At 41.2% G+C, this 22,983-nt stretch overlaps 1 protein-coding gene across 2 annotated transcripts in view; it reads right to left on the reverse strand.

Moving 5' to 3' along the window:
• NBEA (neurobeachin) overlaps positions 1-22,983 on the reverse strand; it is a 241,553-nt gene that overhangs the window by 176,566 nt on the left and 42,004 nt on the right. For both annotated transcript variants that reach the window (XM_053456345.1, XM_053456346.1), the window contains exons 2-13: positions 18,427-18,658; positions 15,947-16,047; positions 15,627-15,722; positions 14,396-14,517; positions 13,072-13,198; positions 12,269-12,388; positions 11,995-12,141; positions 6,601-6,798; positions 4,900-5,033; positions 3,800-3,908; positions 2,219-2,371; positions 1,676-1,844 (exon numbers count right to left, since the gene is read on the reverse strand). In XM_053456345.1, coding sequence (XP_053312320.1) covers positions 1,676-1,844; positions 2,219-2,371; positions 3,800-3,908; positions 4,900-5,033; positions 6,601-6,798; positions 11,995-12,141; positions 12,269-12,388; positions 13,072-13,198; positions 14,396-14,517; positions 15,627-15,722; positions 15,947-16,047; positions 18,427-18,658 — 1,708 coding nt within the window. The remainder of the gene's footprint in view (positions 1-1,675; positions 1,845-2,218; positions 2,372-3,799; positions 3,909-4,899; positions 5,034-6,600; positions 6,799-11,994; positions 12,142-12,268; positions 12,389-13,071; positions 13,199-14,395; positions 14,518-15,626; positions 15,723-15,946; positions 16,048-18,426; positions 18,659-22,983) is intronic.

Below are 22,983 nucleotides of genomic sequence, written 5' to 3' on the forward strand. Positions count from 1 at the left end.
TCCATTCCCTAAATATTACATAGAAAGCTAGTAATTGGCCAGACATGTCTGAGCACTGCCATCCAGCCATACCCCTAGCCGCACTTAGAAGAAAGTTGTCGCTGTGACCATTTGGGATGTTGGGAGGCAGGGTAACTTAATAATAACGCAGGAACCCAAGCTGCTGTCTGCACAGTATTACCCGACACTGACCGATACATACACACAGCTAAAGCTGCATCACTAAAGAAGTCAAAATTAATTGTCCTTACATCCTCAGAAATGTATTCAAAAACATTCTCTCAGCCACAAGGGTCTCCAAATGTTACGTTTGGCGCGTGAGATCGGATAAATTCGGATCAGCACGCCAAAATTGTTATTTGCAGAGATCACCGTGCTGTCTAACATCAATAACATATTTTCAAAAATTCACAGTAAATCCTTAGATACACAAACAGCGTGAAATATTAAGGTGATCGTTTGTCAACACTAAAAAAAAATAGCCTCCAGGAGAGAATGCAACGACTTCTTTTTTTTTTCATAGTATTTTTTTTTAAAAAAAGCACACAAAATACTAGACATAGCCGAGAATTACATGCAGTGTAACAACTGCTTCGAGAGCCAAGATCCGCAGAAACAATAACAGGTAGTCAAAATAATAACACAAATATTAGCAGGTCAAAGCACGGACCCCGTCACAGCTTTCACAAGATTGGTGCACTTTGGGCGGTTGTTTCTAATATTTTGGGGAAAATCATATATAAGCCAACTCCACACACAGGAGAAAAATCGGCACATCAAACCTAAGCTCAAAGACTGAACGTCACAACGCTGAGGTCAGGGGGTATTTCGGGCTTCAATTGAGCATCATGTACCCGGGGAGAGCGCCCACAAAGCTCCTAATAATTATAAATTAACACAAGAGTTTAGACCATGCCGATACCGCCGTACATGGGGTGTGTTTCTTATGCTAAATTCTGTTTGTCTTCTGGTGTACGTATTTTTGTTCAGTACTTTGTCTGTATAAAGTATATATTTGTCACTTTGGGTTGTAGGCTGTGGTAATTAGACATTTTTGGTTTAACTATGGCTAAATTTAAAGTATTTTTTGCATCCAATAATTTGGGATTCAAAGCAGACAACAACTTTACATTTTGATGGGAAGGGGTAAAAATCCCGATTGAACTATGTTTTATGCACGTATCAGGGTTGGCCCTTTATAACACATCGTACAATTGGAGGGTAGAGTGTTTTTGAAGGGACAGTATAATGTCCCCATCTCCCCAAAGTAGAATGTATGTATTAAAGTTTGTACTTTTAGTAATTGAATATGCATTCATTAAATATTTAGGGAGAAAGACATTACCCTTCGAAGAAGGCACCATAACATCAACAGGTCAATTTTTTGACTGCTTTTAGCTGCTTAAAATCCATACGCATGTGTTTAAGGGTTTCATCAGGCCCCCTAGCACGGGTGCTAACTGGCGTGACATTATAACATATATACGGTGGCAACAAGGACTTGTGTCTGGCCCAACATATCTCCCGCAAGAGCTGGTTCAGGGAAGGAGGCAAATGCATATTACATGAGCAGATCTGGTATTACAACAGAAAAACATAGATACTGTTCTACTAACGTCACCATAGTTTCTTTCCATACATTGAATGTATTGTTATGGATCCATACACTACTCACCGAGGCCTTTTGGATTAATCCCGCTGCTGTCTGCTGGGTTCACAACCCAGTAGTAATATTTCAGAGTATGCATTAGCTGTAATACTGTGCCCACCCTGCGGATGGTGGTGTAGATGGTAGCTGTGCCGATAAACTCAGCCGATAAATAGGTGTACAAGGAAAGCTGAACCTGTAACAGGCGGAACACAGACCATGGTTATTCTTCGACATCGCAGTAAAGACGAAGAAGAAAATGAGCGACTCTACAGATGATGCCGCCATAAACGAGAAGCACAGAATGTTTTTAACGTACACAACTTAATATTTACTCTCTCTGACTGCCAGGATCAGGGCGAACGGACAATTTCTCAAGGACACAGAATACAGAGCAAATTAACATTTTCCGAGAAGCCCCTACTTGAATGCAGGTGGCCCAGAAAAGATATATATCGGAATCCCGAGCAGTTCTTTTAAACCGTAGTCAGTATTAGAGCAGCACAGACTATGGGCTGTGACTTTGAGCATCTATTCTCCATGTCATTGAGCCCGTCCCCGTCACATTACCTTCGCCGGAGTGTGTATCCAGATAGCAGGGTTGAAAAGGATATGATCACACAGCTGCTTCAGTAAAGGTGCTCCATGAGACAAGCCATCCAAGTACTTTGCAAACGACAGAAACTGCTCCAGAACGGCTCTGGTTATATGAACCCTTGAGGACTGAAATAGAAAAAAACAAATAAGTAAATCTTAATTTGAAAGAAATACCGTAGAACACTCGTATCCTTCGGAGAAACAGAGGAAAATAGAAGAAACACTCGGCGCATCTGGTCTGCCTAGGACCTTAATCAAACCTTGGTCTAGCCTTAGATTCAGAATACCTTTATATGCCTAGACCACGCAAGTTTAAATTCCCCCACTATATTAGCCTCTACCATTTCTGCTGGGAAGCTGTTCTTATCTACCATCATCTTGGGAAAGAAATACTCCCTTACATTACAACTACACTCTGGCCCTTTAGATTGTGACCCCTTTTTTATCCTTCCTTTTCCCTCCTTTATCTTGTGTGCTTTATGAAATCCCTCCAAGCTATCCATAGTGAGATCCCAGCGCACATCCCAAAGACACGCGATCCCCGGCCAAATAGCGCCTCGTGAAACCACGTATCTCCCCAGCGGAGCTGCTAATGCATCGCTACGAGAACGTGTAACTAGCAGCGCTGTGTATCTGGACGGCATTTTTGATGCTCTAATATTTCTCCGATTCGGCGAACGCTCTGAACATCCTCCCGGCTCACTGTGACCCTCTTTTTCCTTCTGACCCTCCAAGTAATCACAATCAGTCTTGATTTTTTCTCTTTCCAAAGGACCTTCTGGTCTGCACGGCTCCGACACACGCAAGAATATTCCTTACGATCCGTTTAACCGACTACCGCCTGTAACCAAGTCCCAATGACACGAAGCACCCGAAACCAACCACGGAGCTACATTAAAACACGCAGGGGAGAGGTCTGCAATACAGAGGCCTCTCTCCACAATTATATATATATAATGATATTTATATACATATATACACACACACACATACAGTGCATAATGCACATACAAACATGCACACACATGCTTATGAAACATATATTATAAAGTAAGCAGCGAGTGGCGCCCATTGCCACCAGGCGCCCTTTGGCTATTGAGGGATTGTTAAACCACTCCTGGTGCAATTTAAAGCATACTCCCTGACATTAAAAGGTTAATATGTCCAGGGAGGAGACCCAGCACTTAAAGCTCCTCATCTCTGAAACACCCTGTGATGACACCATTTTTTAAGTCACATTAGTTCACTTGATTGTGATAAAAACTGATCATTAGAAACAGGGCAGACCCAATATCCCTAAAAACGTACGTTCCTTTCTTATTTAATGGAGATAGCCCATACACAAAGCTTTTATCAGTAAAAAAAATGATTAAACCGTTCATCCAAAACACTTTTTTGACACAACGCAAATCAAACATGAAAATGCTGCCCGGGATGTAAACTGTACAGATCCAAACGATGCTTGCGAATGAATGTCATGAAAAGGAAATCTGCTGTGGTGAGCGTGTCGTGCCAACACCTATCGGCACGCCGTGGCAGAAAGCAGGACCGTACCTTTTCCAAGAGGTAGCCGATGACTAGAAAGCCTTTTCCACCAAGCATCTGCTCCTGCATGGCCACGGAACTCTTCAAAAGCTCCAACAGGAAAGCCAGGAGAGTAGCGCTGGAGATAAAACACACACAACACACGGACTTTGAGGCGCAGAACACAAGACACGGTTGGTCAGACCAGTCTCTGGACCAGAACACAACTCATGCTATGGATGGGCGATGAGCCGTGGTCCGATTACTTATAACGCACACCCCTAGCTCCTGGAGTAAGACTGCTCCCGGGTAATTTTACTGGAATTAACTCATTCGCCGCCAAGGCATTGGGGACAGGGGTAGGTTTTTTTTATATTTTATTACCCAAATGCAAAGCTATTTTGAGGGTTGGGTAATGTACCTATTGAGGGTGATGGGTATAATTAATCAATAAAAGAAGTATACTCACACCATACTCATTCATCAAAATACTACAGGTATTATTTAGAGACTATTGCCCTTCCATTCCGTGTTAGCCCCCCCCCACATTAAGCTGTGGAGGCCTGCAGCGACTGCCATTACTAATGTCACGATAGTGGGAGCACACATGTGTACTTACTGTATCCGACCCCATGTCTGGGGGGAACATAATTGGTTAGGTTGGCACCTAATTGGTTGCCGCTGCCTAAGATTCACATGGCTTTTAATTTGGTTCTGAGCTGACCCCTAATATAAAAAGAGTTAAATCCAACTAATCTATCAATGTTGGCTTCCACTAAGCTACAGCACCAAGACCGGGTTAACCTGGAGCTTAAAAAGACAATAGTTACATTCACAGATGTTATCCTTGATTAACTTGCTTATCAAATCTGTATGTTAACTCTTTCTTAGTTATTTTTGCTCCATTTCAATAATGTGATTCCTGAAAACACTATTTTCTGCATCAAAAAAAATCAAAATCTTCACTTCAGGTTTTATACCCGTAAATCAACATAATGGATTTGCCTTTGTATGCTATGACGTCCCTTATTAATCAATATTAATATAGAATTGTATATGATCATGTAATATATACAAGAGACAGAGGACCGTGTATAGAAGAAAATTATATTGAAACAACAAATCCTCACCAGACGGTGGTTTCCACTTGACTGTCATTCAATTGCCGATTGTCCAGCTGCGCGAAGAGTGGGAAAAGAACCTGGATTCCACCGATGGAGTGAATGGCGCTGTGTATAGAGTGCGTTACTATAGCCTTTACATCCTAAAAAAAAAAAAGAATGGGCCACTAGCCGTTAATATGATTAATAGAATATGGGATCACATTATATGGTATGTATGGTATAGCATCACGACAAATTTAGGGGTCACAACACGGTGGCACAGGACCCATTACCAAGACATAGTGTGCCCTTCAAGATGTAATCTTCACAACCTGCATGGTGACAAAAATCTAAATATCTGCAACCAATGAAAAACGTGCATTATTGGCATTTCAGGCAGAGACGTTACATTGGCTAAAATCCATTCTTGTTTAGTGGTTTTAATAAACAGACTAATTACAGTGTGGAGATTTGTGGCTGGCAATTTATAGATACAAACACAAATCCAAAATCTTAGATTAACGATAGAAAATTTCCTTTGTTCAGCTTCTAGCTTTTTACAGAAAAAAAAAAAAAGAAAAAAATCTGAAAGTGTGTATACATTTCACAAAAGGGTATTAGAGAAATTAGCGATGAATGATTAATTAGCCTTTGTCACTTTCGGAATGAGCTTAACATTTCTTTAAATGCCGTTCTCTTTATAAAATGTGGCAGGAGCTACCATGGAATTTTAATCTGTTAATCAAAGTGTTCAGGAATGTTAGGAAGCGGAGCTACGGCTGAACCGTTCATATTTGTAGATATTTATCGGCCGTAGATGCTCAGTCACCTGTACAGTAAAAGGAATTTCTACCTAAAAAAGAATTACTCAAAAGATGACTCCTCCAGCTCTTTAAAATCATACGTGTGTGTATGTGACCAAAGAGAAATCCATTCCGGATATTATACGTTAATACAAGTAATTCACTTAACCCATGCTGGACAAGTTTAACGGTTACAAGACAGACAAGAAATATTAGGAGTCAGTATACATTTTAAACCATGATCACACAGAGACAAGAGTAAATTCCAAAAGATCGAGATGCTGGTTATACGGTTTTGGGAGTCATGGCTGGATACAACTACATAGAAGACTGATTTATATCTAAAACTTATTTAAAAAAAAAAAAATATTGGGATTTATTCACTAATGAACTTATAAAGGCTCATCCCTGTGAACTGCATAAGGAGCCTGGCTGGCCCTCTACAATGTATAGTTAAATCAGCGAGAAGTCTCCTCGTGCATTGGATTATGAATTACATATAGGACCATTCTAGCTGGAGAAACCGGTTGCTTTTGGTCCTTCATAATGTATGGGGAATGGAAGAGATAAAATCCCAACTCTCCTGACAGCTCTCCCTTTGGGATATAGACTCCATACATCTGTTCAACTTACTCTCTTCTACTCTTTACAGTAAAGCCAGCCGCTTAATGCGGTAAATAAATAACGGTAAAACATAAAAGACTAGAGGACTAATCACGCGTTTTTCTGTAGAAGAGCACTAACACAGCCACGCATTGGTAAAAATAGGGGTTCAAACACATAAACTTGACGGGTGGTCAAACCATTAATAGGAATATTCTTTCTTATACCCAATAATGCCTCTCCAAGTCCCAGAGGGGTTTTCATCAAATATCATGGATCATTAACACGTCAAAATGTATGACAAAATAGATCAGAGGAGTACCTGAAGCATTAAAGCATGCGGAGAATGGACAAAAATGGAGGAATTTTCCTTTGGCGACGATTCAAGGCAGAGCTGAGCATCAGTGGCCTTTGCATTATAAGTAAATGCTATACTGCTTGCCAGCTTCCCATCATACAAAACCTGTTTGTGGTGCTCGGCAAGGTGGATATCGCTCTCAGACTTAAACTTGAAAGTACTCTGTAGGAGAGAAGAAAACATTAAAACATAATTATCAACGACACTGCAATGACTGAGCCTGACAAATATAATCCCATAACAGAGTGCTAGACAAGAATTAGGCTAGTATTACACAACACCAGGCCTGCATTTGGCAATGTTGGGTTTCCATGAGACTGGTTTTAAGATGGACAACTGATGTAGGCAAGCTGGCAAATGCAAAGTACAAACCAAGCCAAAGCCTGGCTGAGAGTGTGGGGCAGACACATAACCCAAGTGTCTCGATGCCAGGTGGACGGTCTTTAGCTTGGTGTTATGGTGGGGGTATGTGGAAGCCGTACTATCAAGTACAGGCTTGGAAGACATATATTGCCATCAAATGACACTAAGATCTCTGCTGCCTCCTTTTGGCCTCCATGATGCGGGAAGCTCATTAGCATCCAGGCCCACTGGAGACGTGAGCTACTGTCATGCCAACGGTTCCACTTCTATATATTTTATTATATTAAATATATATCACATACAGACACACACACACAGCTGTTACAGTCACCGTAATGCAAATGGCTCATGTAATGTATGAGAGAATCAACATAGGGAGAAAATCCTATGAGAAATGAAATTGGTTAAACGGCACATTAGACATGAACTTCTGAAGGCGGTTCGCATACACGTAAGCCCCTGTATTAGCAAATACCACTGGTTTTAATGGAAGCGGCTCGGAGGAGCGCATGTCACATGGCTCATTAAACTTGCTGCGTTGAGCTACCAGCGTGGACTAAAATCTATGAACGATGGTGACATCCTACTTTCACTGGAAATCCAGTCCCCGTTAGTAAACTTTTGTTTCGTGTCCAGAGGTAATGCTTAATTGTAGCAATAATATATTGCCAGCCATGACAGCGACGTGTTTCATAGCAAGCGTGTCAAACCGTCTGAGCATGAACGGATAAGAGAGCTCCGTAAAACACGCTGTCATTTCCATCCGACATGCTGGTTTCAAATGCTGCAGACAAGTTGACAGCTTCCGAGACAATGAAAGGGCTTCGTACTGTATTTGCCAGGACTTTACACACTGGGATAAATGAAGAGCTACAGGAAAATGTGTTCTGCTTTAGATCACTAACAGCCGCTGGAGCCACTTCCATGTGAGGCAAGTCAAGGCCAGTCATTTGGTTCTCCTGGACCTAACATAAGGCCAAGGACTAGGACTAGGAAACGCACTAAAGGGCTCGTATTTACTGGTGTGGTGATGCTTTGCTTCCTATGTTGGGGGCTTTGCTTGGAGGGGTTTTTGATTACTTGAGAAAAACGTCCATCTGCAAATAAGTTTCCACCAAGTCCATATGCCAAATGCATGGCAGGCGTCTTCTGCGCAAGGAGATCAACAACCTCATTAAGTGATAGAGACAGCCCTACCGCACAGACATTTATATACACCGAACAAAGTAAAAAGTAACTAAATGCAACTTTTAGTAACTTTATCCCCAAAATAAAAACACAAACCATGCACCACCCGGTAGAAAGACGTATCTGCTAGGGCACTGCATACAGCCGACGTGGTTGAGGCTATTACAGCGAGTGAATTTAAACATGAACGGGATACGGATATCATGGACGGAAGACAAGGCCGCAGTAGAAATAAAAAAAATAAAATAAAAAAAAGAAGGATTGGTCCAAAACCTGATGGAAATGGTAAATCAGCATTTACAATACGGTAGTTAACATCCGCAAGCAACGGCAATGCAGTTTTAATGGTATATGTGCAGCATTTAATAATAAACAAAACCTATGAATCCCTGCAATGGAGTATTGTATTAGAAAATGCTGCGTGATCAATCACGTTTTGGTTTGATGAACTGGATTTTTTGCCGGTTTTGGCATAAGCTACCGTATATTTAGCACAAAAAAAAAAGACATTTCAAACCCCTTCCCCTTTTAACTTTCGCCAAGTGAACCAAGAATGTCATATTTAATCACGTTAAGAATTCCGTTCCGTGGATTTTGCCGGCTGATTCATTCTCTGTATGTTCAGTCAACCAAGTACAGATAATGAATTGATTCATTGCTAAGGGGGTCTCTGCGTCGGGCTGGACCGGAGAATAGTGGATAGCGAGGCGACGTGACGCCGTTTCCAGATAAATACATTCTAGAACCAACTGGGGAAAATCGGCTAAAATGATTTTGGCGAGGGTACCCACAGTCCGTGGGTATTTAAACTACAACCAGCTCACAGGAGCCAAAATTTAAATTATTCTAATGAAATCTGGCGGCTCCAAGATGATGGGGGCTCTACACAAACATTATAAATGGAAACCACTACACAGAACGTAAGGATGGCAATACTAATGATCAGGAGATTTGGAAGAAATACTTGTTTTGGTTGAGGTTTCTATAATTGGGCTAATCCCAGGCAAGAAACATATACACTGTATGAAAGCGGCCAGAACACGTTCGGCCCCCACACTGCCATGTTTTAACTGCCTTGGAGCGGAGTTTTAAACATGAGCTGGTGCTAATTTTAATTTGTTTTAATCTTAATTAAAAAAAACATCTCTTATGAGGTTGCTGGCCCTTTCTGTGTCGAGTTCTTTACTTTTCTTACTCTCTTTGTTACAATTAGTTTAAACCGGCACATCTAATCACAGCAACCTAATTGCTCGTTTTCTAGCTATTAGATAAATGTTTACCGAAGCGTGTGAATGTCAGCCTGCAGAAACGCCTTGCAGACAATATTTATCAAATGGTGGCAATTGTGCGCGGCAGAAGCTTATCCCGCCTATGTTATCATACGTATCATACATAATCATACTTAATGCTTAAGTCCTTTTATTAAACTCTAACTTTACTTACCTGGCGCTTTTACATGAATAATCACCTTCCATGACCTCTGTCCTCTCAAGACTCTTTCCCCACGACCTGGAAGCCTTGAGGAGCTCAGAACCCTGAAGCAATGAGGTTATATGCAAAGTAGCACACAACGCCATGAAGGAACACCTCAAATTGAAGCCTTTTTTGGCAAATACGTGGCTTCATGCAAGGGGCGTCTGATGTTATCAGAAGAAGTCACTACCCACGGTCTGGGTGGGAGAGGCGATTTATCGCTGTGAAGAATGAAGAAACGACGATCTGTGCCCCCGAGGAAAAAAGGAACCAAAGACACCAACGGAAAACTTCAGATCAGCTTTCCAGCACACTGCTTCACCCAACATTAGCAAAGCACCCGACGCTAGCAAAGCACCCGACGCTAGCAAAGCACCTGACGCTAGCGAAGCACCCGACGCTAGCGAAGCACCCCGACACTAGGTACCCTACTGACTACACAAAACTGTGCAGTTCCCCTTATAAACCAAGAAAACACTTGCCCTTGGCATGGAACATCAAACGGTGTAAAAAAAAACCCTTATGCTATTGCTTAATAACATTGTTGCCTTTACCTATGTCACCAATTTTAAAAGTTATTACCAGAGGGTACATATCCTAAGACTCAATTATTGTGTGTTCTGCAGAAGGCTTCAACCAATGCCAGCATGCGCATGCTATAGAAATATTATGGCTAGATAGCTGGCATTAATGTGTGAAATATAAGACAGTTTCCTTAACCATTGATGCCTGACATGACTCTACCTGCTTAATTGGCACAGGCAGCCACTGCTGGAGTATTATTTTATAAATAAGATGACTACTCGATTATTTTTGTGTATTACTCTCTTATTCTGTCTTTGTATCTAGAAGCACATTGTTCTTTTGTCTCCAAAAGTAAATATGGCTTCATTGTTCATTAAAGATAAGTTTAGAAGATATGTCTACTTGTGACGCCAAGAATTCCATATATCTGAAGTCCCAACTTCTGTACACAATACCACACACATACCAGGGCTTCATACCTATTAAAGCTGGGAGGTCCTTTACAAATCTGTATAGGACAGAGTATAATATTGTGTTTGCTATATATGTATGGATCAATATACCCAATTACGCACAGTTATATTTCCACATGTACCCCCGAATGCACCAAATTCTGTGCCAGTGCAGAGAATACGGAGGGCACGCAGCCTCCTCCTCAGCCACGTCAGTAGTGTGCATACATATTCTATTTTATGTTGTCTATTTTATCGAGTATAACTCTGATAGTTTGCCAATGTATTTATTTTACTCATTGTACACCATGAGTGCTTACTTTCTTTTAGGAGTGATGTTGATGTAACATCCCCCTGCATACACATCTGTACGTACGTGGCACACCCTACCACATACTGTAGCTTGGACCACCAAACAAGTGTGTCTTGGGCCATCTTAATGAAAGGGGGAGTACATTTTACTATTTAAAAATCATATCAACTCTACAATTGAACCGACATTAAATTCCACCAATATCTCAAGACAAAACCTTTGTACATCAAAGTCACAGACACAAAGAATAAAATACAAGCAGTGCATTATATACACACTGAAATCAATGATCAGTCAATGACTAACAGAACAGATTTAAGGCCTATATTTAGAGTTAATGAAATTTCTGAGAAATTGTCCCAGCCCGGTATGTTAGCTAAATATCAGTACAAACACAATATGATTAAACCTAATAATACTAGATGGAGGGATTCAAACAGAGACAATGGCGGCTACCATTCACGCCCCACAGAGCAAAGAATAACCCACCGCCAAAGTTCATCTGCTATTTACTTTATGAAATGTACTGCATCAGAAGCAGGAGAGTAACATTAAATATATTTATATTGGATGTATTCACCAAAAGAGGAGTTTGCAGTACATTTAATCTCCCTAATCTATAACTACACACTATGAAAAGCCTCGTCTCAGCTGGCCCTGCATGATGTATAGTCAAATCCTTCAGCGTAGGGGATGAAGTCTACCCATACTAACTTTAGATTGTGCAGGGCTATCTCAGCCCTTCATCTAGAAGGAGGTCCCCGGGCACTTATAGTGCTTAGTGATATCATGGAGATGAAACGTTTGCTAAACGCCAGGTTAGTGAATACACCCCAGTGATAATTCATAGCAAAAAGTAATCGCGCTACTCTTTTCCCATATTTCTGAGAAGCATGTTTATGGAGAAATAGATTATATAAATGATAATTGATTCTGTAACGGCACCAAAACATACTTCCTATCAGTCATGGTGCAAATAACCGATAATATCTTTGTTTATAGGATAAGACATGAGAGGTAGGAAACATTCACACTGTTCTTTACCTTATAACCTGGTCCAAGCTGATGAATCGCAAATATCTGGGCCGGGTTGAGAGCTTCGATGAACACATAAACAGCCCCGAGCTGACCGCAGAACACTCTGTTTGCATCGGCTGTTTCAGACGATCCAAGAAAGCATTTGTCATAACTCTGTAAAGTTTGAGAATAAACATTACGATTTTATACGCTGCAAGGACGGTTCTTAACCAGATCTTCTAAATAGAATCTTTAGCATTCCAAGAACCATTCATGATTCCCGGATGGAGGATACACTTACATCGTTGGTGTTGACGTGCCACGCCATGTCACCATAGGACACCAGCTGGCCATTCACATAGCAGCGAATTTCACTGTTCCGCCAACGGTTATAGATGTGAACAATGCTGATCATGTACCACTAGAAACAAAAATCACAAGTTATTTAAATACAACGTATCCTCGCGCTTGGGAATTACTATGTTCATTCCAATACTGCGAACTGATCTGAGCCTTACATTTACAAATAAAATGCATTTTGCAATAAAAAGTGGAATGCAGAACCATAACATTGGTAGGATTTCTTCTTTAAATGAGCCCAAACAAGCTGTACTATTAAGTGTTTAGAATTAAACAAATGCCCTTATGTCTCAATGAATGTAAAATACCAGTTTATACCTCAGTACAGATCATATTTTGTAAATATTCTGAATATTATTTAACTCCAGAATTCCATAGTCGCCCAATCAAATTCGCTCATTCACCTAAAGCTGCTGTTCCAACTGATCTGTTTCCAACAAATAATTGGAAGTAAAAAGTGCCTCATTCATATTTATTTCCAGGAACATTTAATTGTCACAGGACACAAAAGCAGGCACTGATCGGCTGCAATCACAGACGCCTTTAAGAGCTCTCGCAATGGCTAGAAGACAAAATTTTATTTTCACCCCATTTCATGTGCCGGAGGGAACATCACTCGTGTTCTATGGGCAAACATTTCTTGGTGTTGGTTGGGAAAAAAGGTTTACAGCAACCTGCCTCGGTAGGTCCTGATGAACAGCAATGAGGTCTCTTTTACCAGCGGTAAAATCGGAAGGGGCTTACCTTGCGCGGCTGGAAATCGTACTTTACACAGTGCTGGAAACCTTTTCCTTTAGATTTCAGGGAAGTCACGATCAAACAGTTACCAACGAAGTGAGCTGAATAACCAACACCTTTACTTGTGCGGAAACTGATAGGGGGAAGAAAAGGACATTTTTTTCAGTCAAGGCAGACATGCCATTTACCCGAACTCTACATATCACAGAGCAGTAAATAAACACAGTATAATTATAAAAGACAGCTTGGAGTTGGCCTGCTGAGCGGGGCTGATCATTAACATTAATACGAAATGAGTGGAACCCAACAACAGAAACGCAACACAACTGGATTCTTGTGCAAGGGGTTAAACGTAGAGCCAAACCAGAGCAGCCAACAGACTATGTCTGATGATTGCTTCTCCTAAAGCAATTTGCCCCAGATTTCTTCTTTTATACCATGGCCTAATGTCTTTGACAAACACATAGAAAGGTTACTTTTACCCTGTGCTAAACCCGAAACAATCCATGTAACTGTTATATATACATACATACATACAAACACATACACACACATAAAACTATATATACACACACACATTATTCAGTGGAATCTGATGGCGCTATTTAGACATTATATACACACACACACACCTGTATATATGCTTATAAGAATCTTCAGGTGTACAATAAAAAAAAAAATGAATGTGTACCCGATGTGAGGCATTTTGCACAACATAACAAAACTGAGAAGAATACAATTAGAAGGAGCAGCAACTCACCATCTGATTTCACAGAGACTCGGGGCACTAAGTAGGATTTACAACATGAATAAAAAGCACAAGACTGATCTGATGCTTGACTACAGCGCCATACAACACCCTCCCCATCTTTCGCTTGGGACCGTTTCCCCTAAATCTTCTTCCATGTGTTTATTACGCAAAGAAACCGTGTAAAACTAGATTCTGTCAGCAGCTATATAGACAATATACAATAGCTACACAGATGTTAAGAAAAAATAAAAACATGCCATTGGGATGCAAACAGAGGTGTAAATTCACACTATGCCGGCGGTGGCAAGCTGTGAACCGCGGGTGTGCAGCCTATTTACTGGAAGTCTAAAGCTCATAGTATCATCTAGACCTGCTTCAGATTCTTAGACAACCTCTCTGCGTCTCATACGACTGAAAAACAAAACCACAAACCCATCACCATGGAACTAGACATTCAACGGTGTGATGCTTACAGCAGCTTCAGTCACAGCCTGGGGCAAATACTACTACATATACTATTATATATATACACACACACACACACGTACATACATATATACACACAGTCACATTACTCACCAATAGAGGTAAGGCTTATCCTTGTCGACGTTAATATTGTTTAACGGATCCATGCGAAACCACGTATTTAGAGTGAAACCATTTTGGTAAGGCCACTTAGCAATGGGAGGCAACGCAATAGCCTGCAATCAGGAAAAGAAAAAGAAGTATTTACATAGCAGGTTCATCCACTGGAGAGCATGCGGGTTCCTCTGAGCGGCAACAATTACATTTACTGCGTTATTGTGTGTGTGTGTGTGTTTATATACACACATATACATACATATATACACACACATACATACACATCTATTGCTTTTTATGTTTTTTTTGGGGGGGTGTTTGCAAGATAATTTCTAGAAAGTAAGAGGTGATACTGCCCCTGTGTCATTAATGCAAAGCAGAAACCTTACACCACCATACTTCTAATATAACTTTATATTCTAAGGTCCTCGAAGCATGTTGGTTGCTTTCATGGCAGCACCGGCCAACTCAATGAAACATCCATAACAGATGCGGTTTTATTAGAGGAGAAGGAAACACATAGGCTTTTGGTAAACCACACGTTGAATGATGTTAAGCCACCAGAATTCTAATTCCCCACAACCGGAAGACGGTCCGTTGCCTTCTATTACCATATTGTATTGAAGACAAAATTCCCGTCCCTCTGCTCAGTGAATCTGTCAGCCTGAGTGAAAATCCACGGTTCTTTTATAATCTAACCTCTTCTGAAGTGACAAAAGACTATACTCCAGCTCAGCTGTTAATGTATGGTGAAAAGCAGGGACTGCCTGGGGATTAAGATCGTCCCGAGCACTTTAAGGTCATCCGGAAGTATAAGCGGTCACCGGCTGGATACACACGGCCGCACACCATGCTCTTCAAGAGCACACACCAAATGATCTGTCCCACGAGTGGTACATGGAAGGCGATATTTCCCCAAAACAAGTGCTAAAATGAGGATTTATGATATGATTTCTGTCCACCTCTTCCCACGCAGCATGATTTCAAGCCGCCAATGAGTGGCGCAAATCATCTGGAGGAGCAAGTGTTATTTTCCTTCTTTAAAAATTTTTTTTTTTTTAAATTAAAGAATGTATATCTTTAGGCGATGTAACCTGGGACATTAAACTACCTCTTTAATAGCACTTTTAATAAAAATATAACATTTAAGGACACAACCAGAAAAAAGAAATCCATGTACATAGGACTAAATTAAAAAAACATCTAAAAATTGCTTCACACAACTTACAGCAGCGCTCCGTCCTGGGAAGTTGAAAAACGTGTCAGGTCCGTGTCTCTGTGGCATTTGATTGAGGACTGATAACAGTTTAACCGCATGTCTTGGCTGCCAAAACAGGGAGAATGGAAAATGCAGAATGAAACCATTGATGAGAAGAAAAAAAAAAAAAGGTTAATGAATATTTAATACAAAACCTGCAACACAAGGCTAGACTAAGAGGCATTCAATCAACATAACAATCATTTAATTTTACAAGCCTCCAGAGATAAATGTTAACCTAGAGCTGTAACATGTAGACAAGACACTGGCCATTGGCGAGCACGGCTTACCCAGATGCCGTTCTCTCCCCGCAGCATGCTGAACAGGAGCTTCAGCTCCTTGACGGTGATACTGTAGCTGGCCAGGACCCCCAGCATGTCAACCAGGAGATCTGTAACGGAGGGGGGGGGAAAGCATGTCAGGGTATTTTCTTAAAGGGTTACAAGAGTGATCAAAGCATTGATTGTGCAGTAAAATAAACATCATACAAAACAAATTTGAGGGGGGACAACCGCTACATAGCCTGTACAAGACCGAGTCCTCACTTGAGAGCATCTCCAGATTAGTGGCATTGCAGAGGGAAACTCTCCATCATCATATCAGTCTGATCCTGCCCCAAGGGAAGTCCAGAATCCAAGGGAACCAACAGCGCCAGCCGTATGTTTCATGGGCCTCACCAGTGGGGTCCAGCTGGTATCCCTCTAGACGCGTTGTGATATGTTAATGGAGATATTTCCTCTGTAATGGCACAAGGGACCTAAAACTTGAGATGCTCCACACGGTGGGACTGGCTATTAAACTGATGTCCATTCTTGGCAAGCATCTCAATCTTGTTTTGTACGGAAGGCAATCTAAAATTTGATTCGGGGTTAATTCGCTGTAAAAATGTGTACTGATCACATGCCACTATTTTTTATATCATTATTCTTCAGTGCCTATGGATCAGCAGTTCAGGGGATTTTTGAGCATCATGATAAAATTAAAATGATTTTAAAGTTTTTCATGGTGTTCAACAGTGAAAAGCTGCAGGATAAAAGATGTAGTAAGGCTTTGCCAGGGACATAAGAATGGAAATGCCAACCGATTGAGACGTTCTTAGGAGTTATAGACCTAGAACGGTGTGCAAATGGTTATACTACTTGTAGTAAATCCCTAAGGACAATATGGAAAGCCCCAGCAGTCAGAAGGCACATATATTCTGGTCAGTCAATGACGTTTGGTCTTAGATTCTTAAATCAGAAATGTAATTATATTTCAAGTTTTCTTATTCCTAGATTCTTGTTGAATAATTCAGCAAACTCTCCACAGATCTTCATGCGACTCCACTGGGTAGAAAGGTAATAATCAGAATACAGAGGAAAAGGTGAAGCGGGGGTCTCCCTGGGGTTTTGATTTATACATTTGTACATACATTCGGAATATGTCTACGGTTACCAATGGTGAAGAAGGACATTGAAGACACAGTGTACGGATCAGTCTGTGTTGCAATACTTCTCCGGGTTAAACATGACCCCTTCCGATTAGAGGACTTCATAATGCTGTGTCTACCCCGTCAACATGTACAGCGTTCAATAATAACCGGAATTAGCGAGCTCGCTTTCTACCTGCATCATACAAATCCATTTAATAAAAAGGGCTACACTGCGTGCCGCTACAATGTTTCTTAACCAAAAGATGCAGACCAGACAATTGAAAGCTCAGTAATGGTAAGTAGGTTACAGATCATCCACAGACATCCTACCCAAATAGTGTGCTTAGAAGTAAAACACTTCAGTAAGGGACATTATAATATAATATTAATAATATGCATTATGGAGGACCCATCCAGAATGGGGGTGCATGTATTAATTATATTGGTACAACTACAAGTGAAGCTCACTGGGGTCTGGACTCTTTATGATGCATTGTTCTTAGTTAAAGAACAATATACGGTATTTTCAAGTCTCTAAAAAACAAGTTGTTCTAACAAAAGCTAGCAACTGCATTTATCCAAAGAGAGAAACGGCCAACTGGTCCCCTGGTTCCCAGGGGGAAAAAGCTTTATGAAAAGACCAGAATCCAGGTCCTGCATTATCATAAAATTCAGGCACTAGGCAATACCTGTTTTGTGACAACTGGAGCAATTAATCCCTAGGGACAGATCTACTCAGTGAAGTTGAAAATGAAAAGGTAACTCGGCTGCACGTAATCTTCATCCCATCTAGTTTGAAAGCTCAGGTTTCCCATGTGCTCCACACAACCACCGTCTAGTGACTGCTAAGAAAGGATCCAGAGCAATTGCTTGGCCATTAGTGGGTTAATTTACAGCCTCCTAAGAGGTCCGACTGGGTCACCTTTTCTGGCAATTCGCTAAACACACATTTGTCATGCTTACCATTATAACCTGATGCAGGATTTGTATCAATTCAACTTAAAATATCAAGGAGGCAGTCAAGATGACTCTCGAATATTGGAGATCTATTAAATCTGTGTTTATTTACATATGTCTAATGCTCCGGCATGCTCGTTCTCCCCACCTTTTGTTCCGGTGTACCGAAACCTTCTGTTCCAGAGTATTTAACTTCTTAAGGATAACGGGCGGTCCCTAAACCCATTGAAAACAATGCATTTGAGCCCGTACATGTACAGGCTTTGTCATTAAGGGGTTAAAGACATAATGTCACCAATTAATTGTAACTCCCATCACTGTATCTGACCATAGTGCGCCTCTGTGGGATACATTAACGGTTCATGAGCTAAATAGTTAAAGGTCAGCAATCCGCTCGGGTACCTGCAATCATGTCATCTACAGAACTCATCTTCAACAGCACTTGCTCAATGAGGCCGACTTCTGTGCTGGTCTGCAGGTTACGGACACTCTTCCGTAGGATGGCTGTAAACATGCTCCATATTTCCGCCTGGCACGTGATGTCACAGTGTTCCAGAAGCTCCGACATGCAGGTTATGCTTTCTGCATCTTGAATAATAAAGTTCATTTCCAGATCAAACTCTCCACCAACCAACTGGAAAAGAAAAAAAAAAAAAAAAAGAAGATGTTGCGTATTAAAATACATCCGCATTTATGCGTAACAAATAGCTACTGAGTCCTATCTACAGCAAAAAACCAATATAAAACCAAAAGGAAGCAAACGGCGGGCAGCCATAAACTACAATTCCCATCATCCCCGGGACGTTGATCTGTAGCACGCCGGATCAGGTACTGCAGCAAACTCAGGGTTAGTTTGTCACAATCTACGCAGATTGCCTTAACAGCGCTTTGTTATCGATTTTAAGAACCTTGGGTCACTTGGACATGGCTCAAAGGAGAAACCTCTTTGTGTACAAATTAATTCTCCTAAAAGCTTTACAAGCAACCTAACGCACAAGATAATTGCAGTGGGGGAATTCGGCGAGCTAACCAATTAGTGTTGCAGACCGCCAGAGGAGCTCACCGCGAGGACCCAGCCATGCATTTCAGTACCGAGACTCCAAGCCTTTTCCAAGCGGCAAATACACAAATTACAGAGCTAAACGGTTAAAGTTGTGAGATCCAATTAATTGCCTGATTGAAATGCACGCCTAAACTGCGCTGATGGCATTAATACAGAAACAATGAATTAATACCAATATTGTGATTTCTTTTTTAAAGATATAATTAAGCTTCTTAATTCATTGACGCTGTGATTATAACTTGCCCTCGCTGTGCCTCTGCTTCAGATAGCAGATCGATGTGAAAGAATACCGGTGAATCTCTTACATTCCTAAAAAATGAAGGGCAGAGTGCTAGAATGCAGCATTCATTCTCCCGGATGCTTTCTATTAGCTTCCTATCTGTAAGCTCTTTTGATATCTTGCGTAGAACTACAAGATGTAGATTAGACATTAAAAAGGTATACATTTTACTGTTTTAGCTCATTTTGTTTGAAAACTGTACAATTCAGTACCTCTACCAGTTTCAAAGATAACACAATGTACTGCAACGAAGCCCTCCTAAGAACCTTGCTCAACTGAACGTGATATTTTTTCATAACAAAATGTGAAAATGAAATTATCTGAAAAGGTTTGATCCTGGAGAAACTTAACCCAGCACACGTACTACGACGAGTACAAACCTCTGAGACTATGAAATCACATCATCTGAGTCTCACTGTTAACTCAACCATACAAGCAGGGCCCTGTGCAAACAACTGGAAGGAGCTCACTCAAGCATGATGTCATACACCAGCACTCAGCACTGTACCCGCACACACCATGACGGGGCACTGAAACACGCTCCAGCCACAGGAATTAAGAAAGGTAAAAGATAGAGAGGGGGGTAATAAGAGGAGAGAGGGGGGTAATAAGAGAGATGGGGAGAAAAGGGAGAGATAGAGAGAGGGGGAGCTACAAAAACATTCGCTACACTGCAAGCTGCCCACTAAAATCCTGTTACAGTCTGCAGTAAACTCAACAACATGACTTCCAGAACCAAAAACACACACAGGTTGTGTATATACCGTATATATTTTTTTTATTTCTGTCAATAGACATATACTGAGCGCGCTTAATATCTATTGTATAGTTTGCGCCATTGTTGACCCCACACAATATATATATATATACACACACACACACGTCACACAGACACACACACACACACACACACACACACACACACACACACACACAGTCTCAAATAAGAGCAGCAAGGAGTAAGAAGAAAGGACGGTACAATGCACTCCATTCCTCATATAAAGTATTTGCTCTGTATAAACATTCCCAGCCACTGTCCTGGACTTGTTTAGAAAACGATATCTATTTAATGCCCTCTATACCTCATCCGGCCAAAGTCAAGACTATTCCCGGGGTCAATCCAACCGAGGAAGCCGTTTCACTATCTACTGAGAATGGATTTTTTATATATGATAACATGTGATGAATTTACGGGGGGAGGGGGGGCAGAAGCTTTAATGTTGATTTTATTGGGTTTTCTCACCATAATGAGCGGAAGGGTACCATCAGCAGGCCACGATGACAAGACCACTTGCACCATAATCATCGGTTAATGTTAGAGGTTGCCCGATCCTCCTTGTAGTGGCCCAGATTCAAAATAACATTTCCGCGAGTACCGTCACTCCCATGCAAGCAGATAATGCAGCACGCAAGCGGTTACCTATCGCTCAACACTAATTTACAGTAAAAAGCAGCAAGAGATTTACGCTAAGTAGCGAGCAGCAGATGCTCCGGGAGGGAGCGGAGTAACAACATATGCATTAGAATAGTAATTATCGCAGAGACCCCAAGGAACTCGCCACACTGGAAGTTTCTGAGTTTGTGTCAATATGATTTCCCCAGTGTGCCTAAACACAGGGTGCATCGCAGCCACTGCAAACATGAACGCTAATAGAGTGCACGTGCCTTACGCATAAGCCATATCCGCAGACAGGCTTCTGGGCGAGCAGACGGCACCCAATACTTCATGAGCCGGCGCCGGAGCCCACTGGGGGGGCGAGCAGCACATACAGGGAGACGTGTTCAGCCGAATACCTGCCGCCTGGCATTTAGCTGGGGAACGGCGCAAATACAGGCGGGGAGTTCCAAAAGATTAATGTATATGATGGCTGCATGGTTCCTTTAACATGCTAAGCGAAGTGTCCCTTCGGTGTAGGGGACACCATAAGCAAATGTCTACTTAAACGTCTTTGCGTTTTTAGTACAAACAGAGAAAATAAGGAAACAGATGTCGTGGTTTAAGGTGTGTTTCTTTTACGGCTATGCTTGCGTACATTATGTGATACGGGATTCACACAAAAAACATAACATTATCATTTGCGTCTGCAGGTTGATCAGCCGTTAGGCAGCAGGAGCCTCTTAATGAAAGTGAATGGATCGTGAGTTACAGATAGAGCGTTTGTGCAGGTAGTGGAAGAAATGGCTGGAAATCTAGCGCAGGTAGCCAGGAGCAAGAAATGTCCTTTCCACTCAGAGGGTTACATCAGCACTGAATCATGTCAAAGATGCACCGGAGTTCACTACAAAACCTTTCAAGTCCACTCTTCTGGATTCATATAAATTGGAGGAGGTACGCTTGGACTCCCAATGACCCAGAGATGACCAACGACGCAGGAGATAAAAGCCTGAGCAAAATGCGGAGAGGCTTAGCCGTACACGCACACGCTATGTGGGACTATTAAATAAATTACATGTAATATCCCCAAAAATAGAAACATGTCAAAAATTCACTTGACATGGCTGGTTTATTTACTAAACAGACTGAGCCTCCCAGCCATACACCACCTTGCAGAGTTTACCTATACGAAACCCCCAGCAAGACACCTAAACCCTGTCTTATTCTTGTTCACTGCACCAGGGGCCCATAAAAGCTTCCACCAATTCATATGGACACGAAGGCCCCACCAGCCTGTCCATAACAGACCAAGGTGCATCTGAGCATGGTTGCCACTTTAATAAGAATTATTTAAATTCACAGCCATAGTTTTTATAGTACCTGATAAACTATTATATGCAGCCGGTTATATATTATATTATAAATGCCCTCATTATGTATATGAATCGCTGCTTATTTCATATACAAGAATTAAACTTGCAGCCAGAGTACAAACTCTTCAAAATGGAATAAAAAATTTAAAAAAGTAAAATTACCATTTAAAACTTAATATCAACAGAAAGGCGAAAGAGAAAAAATGTCGGTGCGCTAAGCTAGTCACAGGCTCAAATAATACAAATGTATAATACGAGGCCTACCAAACAGGTGTAAGCATGCTGCAAGAAACAGTGTATTGGCTGTACAATGTAAACAAGAAACAAAAACTGTCTGCGCTTCTTACCCTAATAAAGTTGGCAACAAATATATTAACATAATATAAATGAGAGGTTTTGGTTATATGAATTGGCCAAAGCATAATTAAGCTCACCCGCCACGTCAAGGCACGTGCCTTGACGTGGCGGGTGAGCTTAATTATGCTTTGGCCAATTCATATAAACCTCTCATTTATATTATGTTTATATATTTGTTGCCAACTTTATTAGGGTAAGAAGCGCAGACAGTTTTTGTTTTTTGTATACATTGTACAGCCAATACACTGTTTCTTGCAGCATGCTTACACCTGTTTGGTAGGCCTCATATTACACATTTGTATTATTTGAGCCTGTGACTAGCTTAGCGCACCGACATTTTTTCTCTTTTCCCTGTTTGCACATATTTGAGGTTGTTGGCTCCTCATCAGTCTGGTTGCAGCTTGCTGTCCAGGGGTTAATAGGGAGGAGGTTTAATTGCATCTCCCCCAACACATTAATAAGGTTTTGGTAGCAGTATAAACTGCTTTGTGTGCCCACTATGTAGGAGGTG

Source organism: Spea bombifrons, chromosome 2 (assembly GCF_027358695.1).
Source record: "Spea bombifrons isolate aSpeBom1 chromosome 2, aSpeBom1.2.pri, whole genome shotgun sequence".
In the NCBI taxonomy this organism is placed as follows: Eukaryota; Metazoa; Chordata; class Amphibia; order Anura; family Pelobatidae; genus Spea; species Spea bombifrons.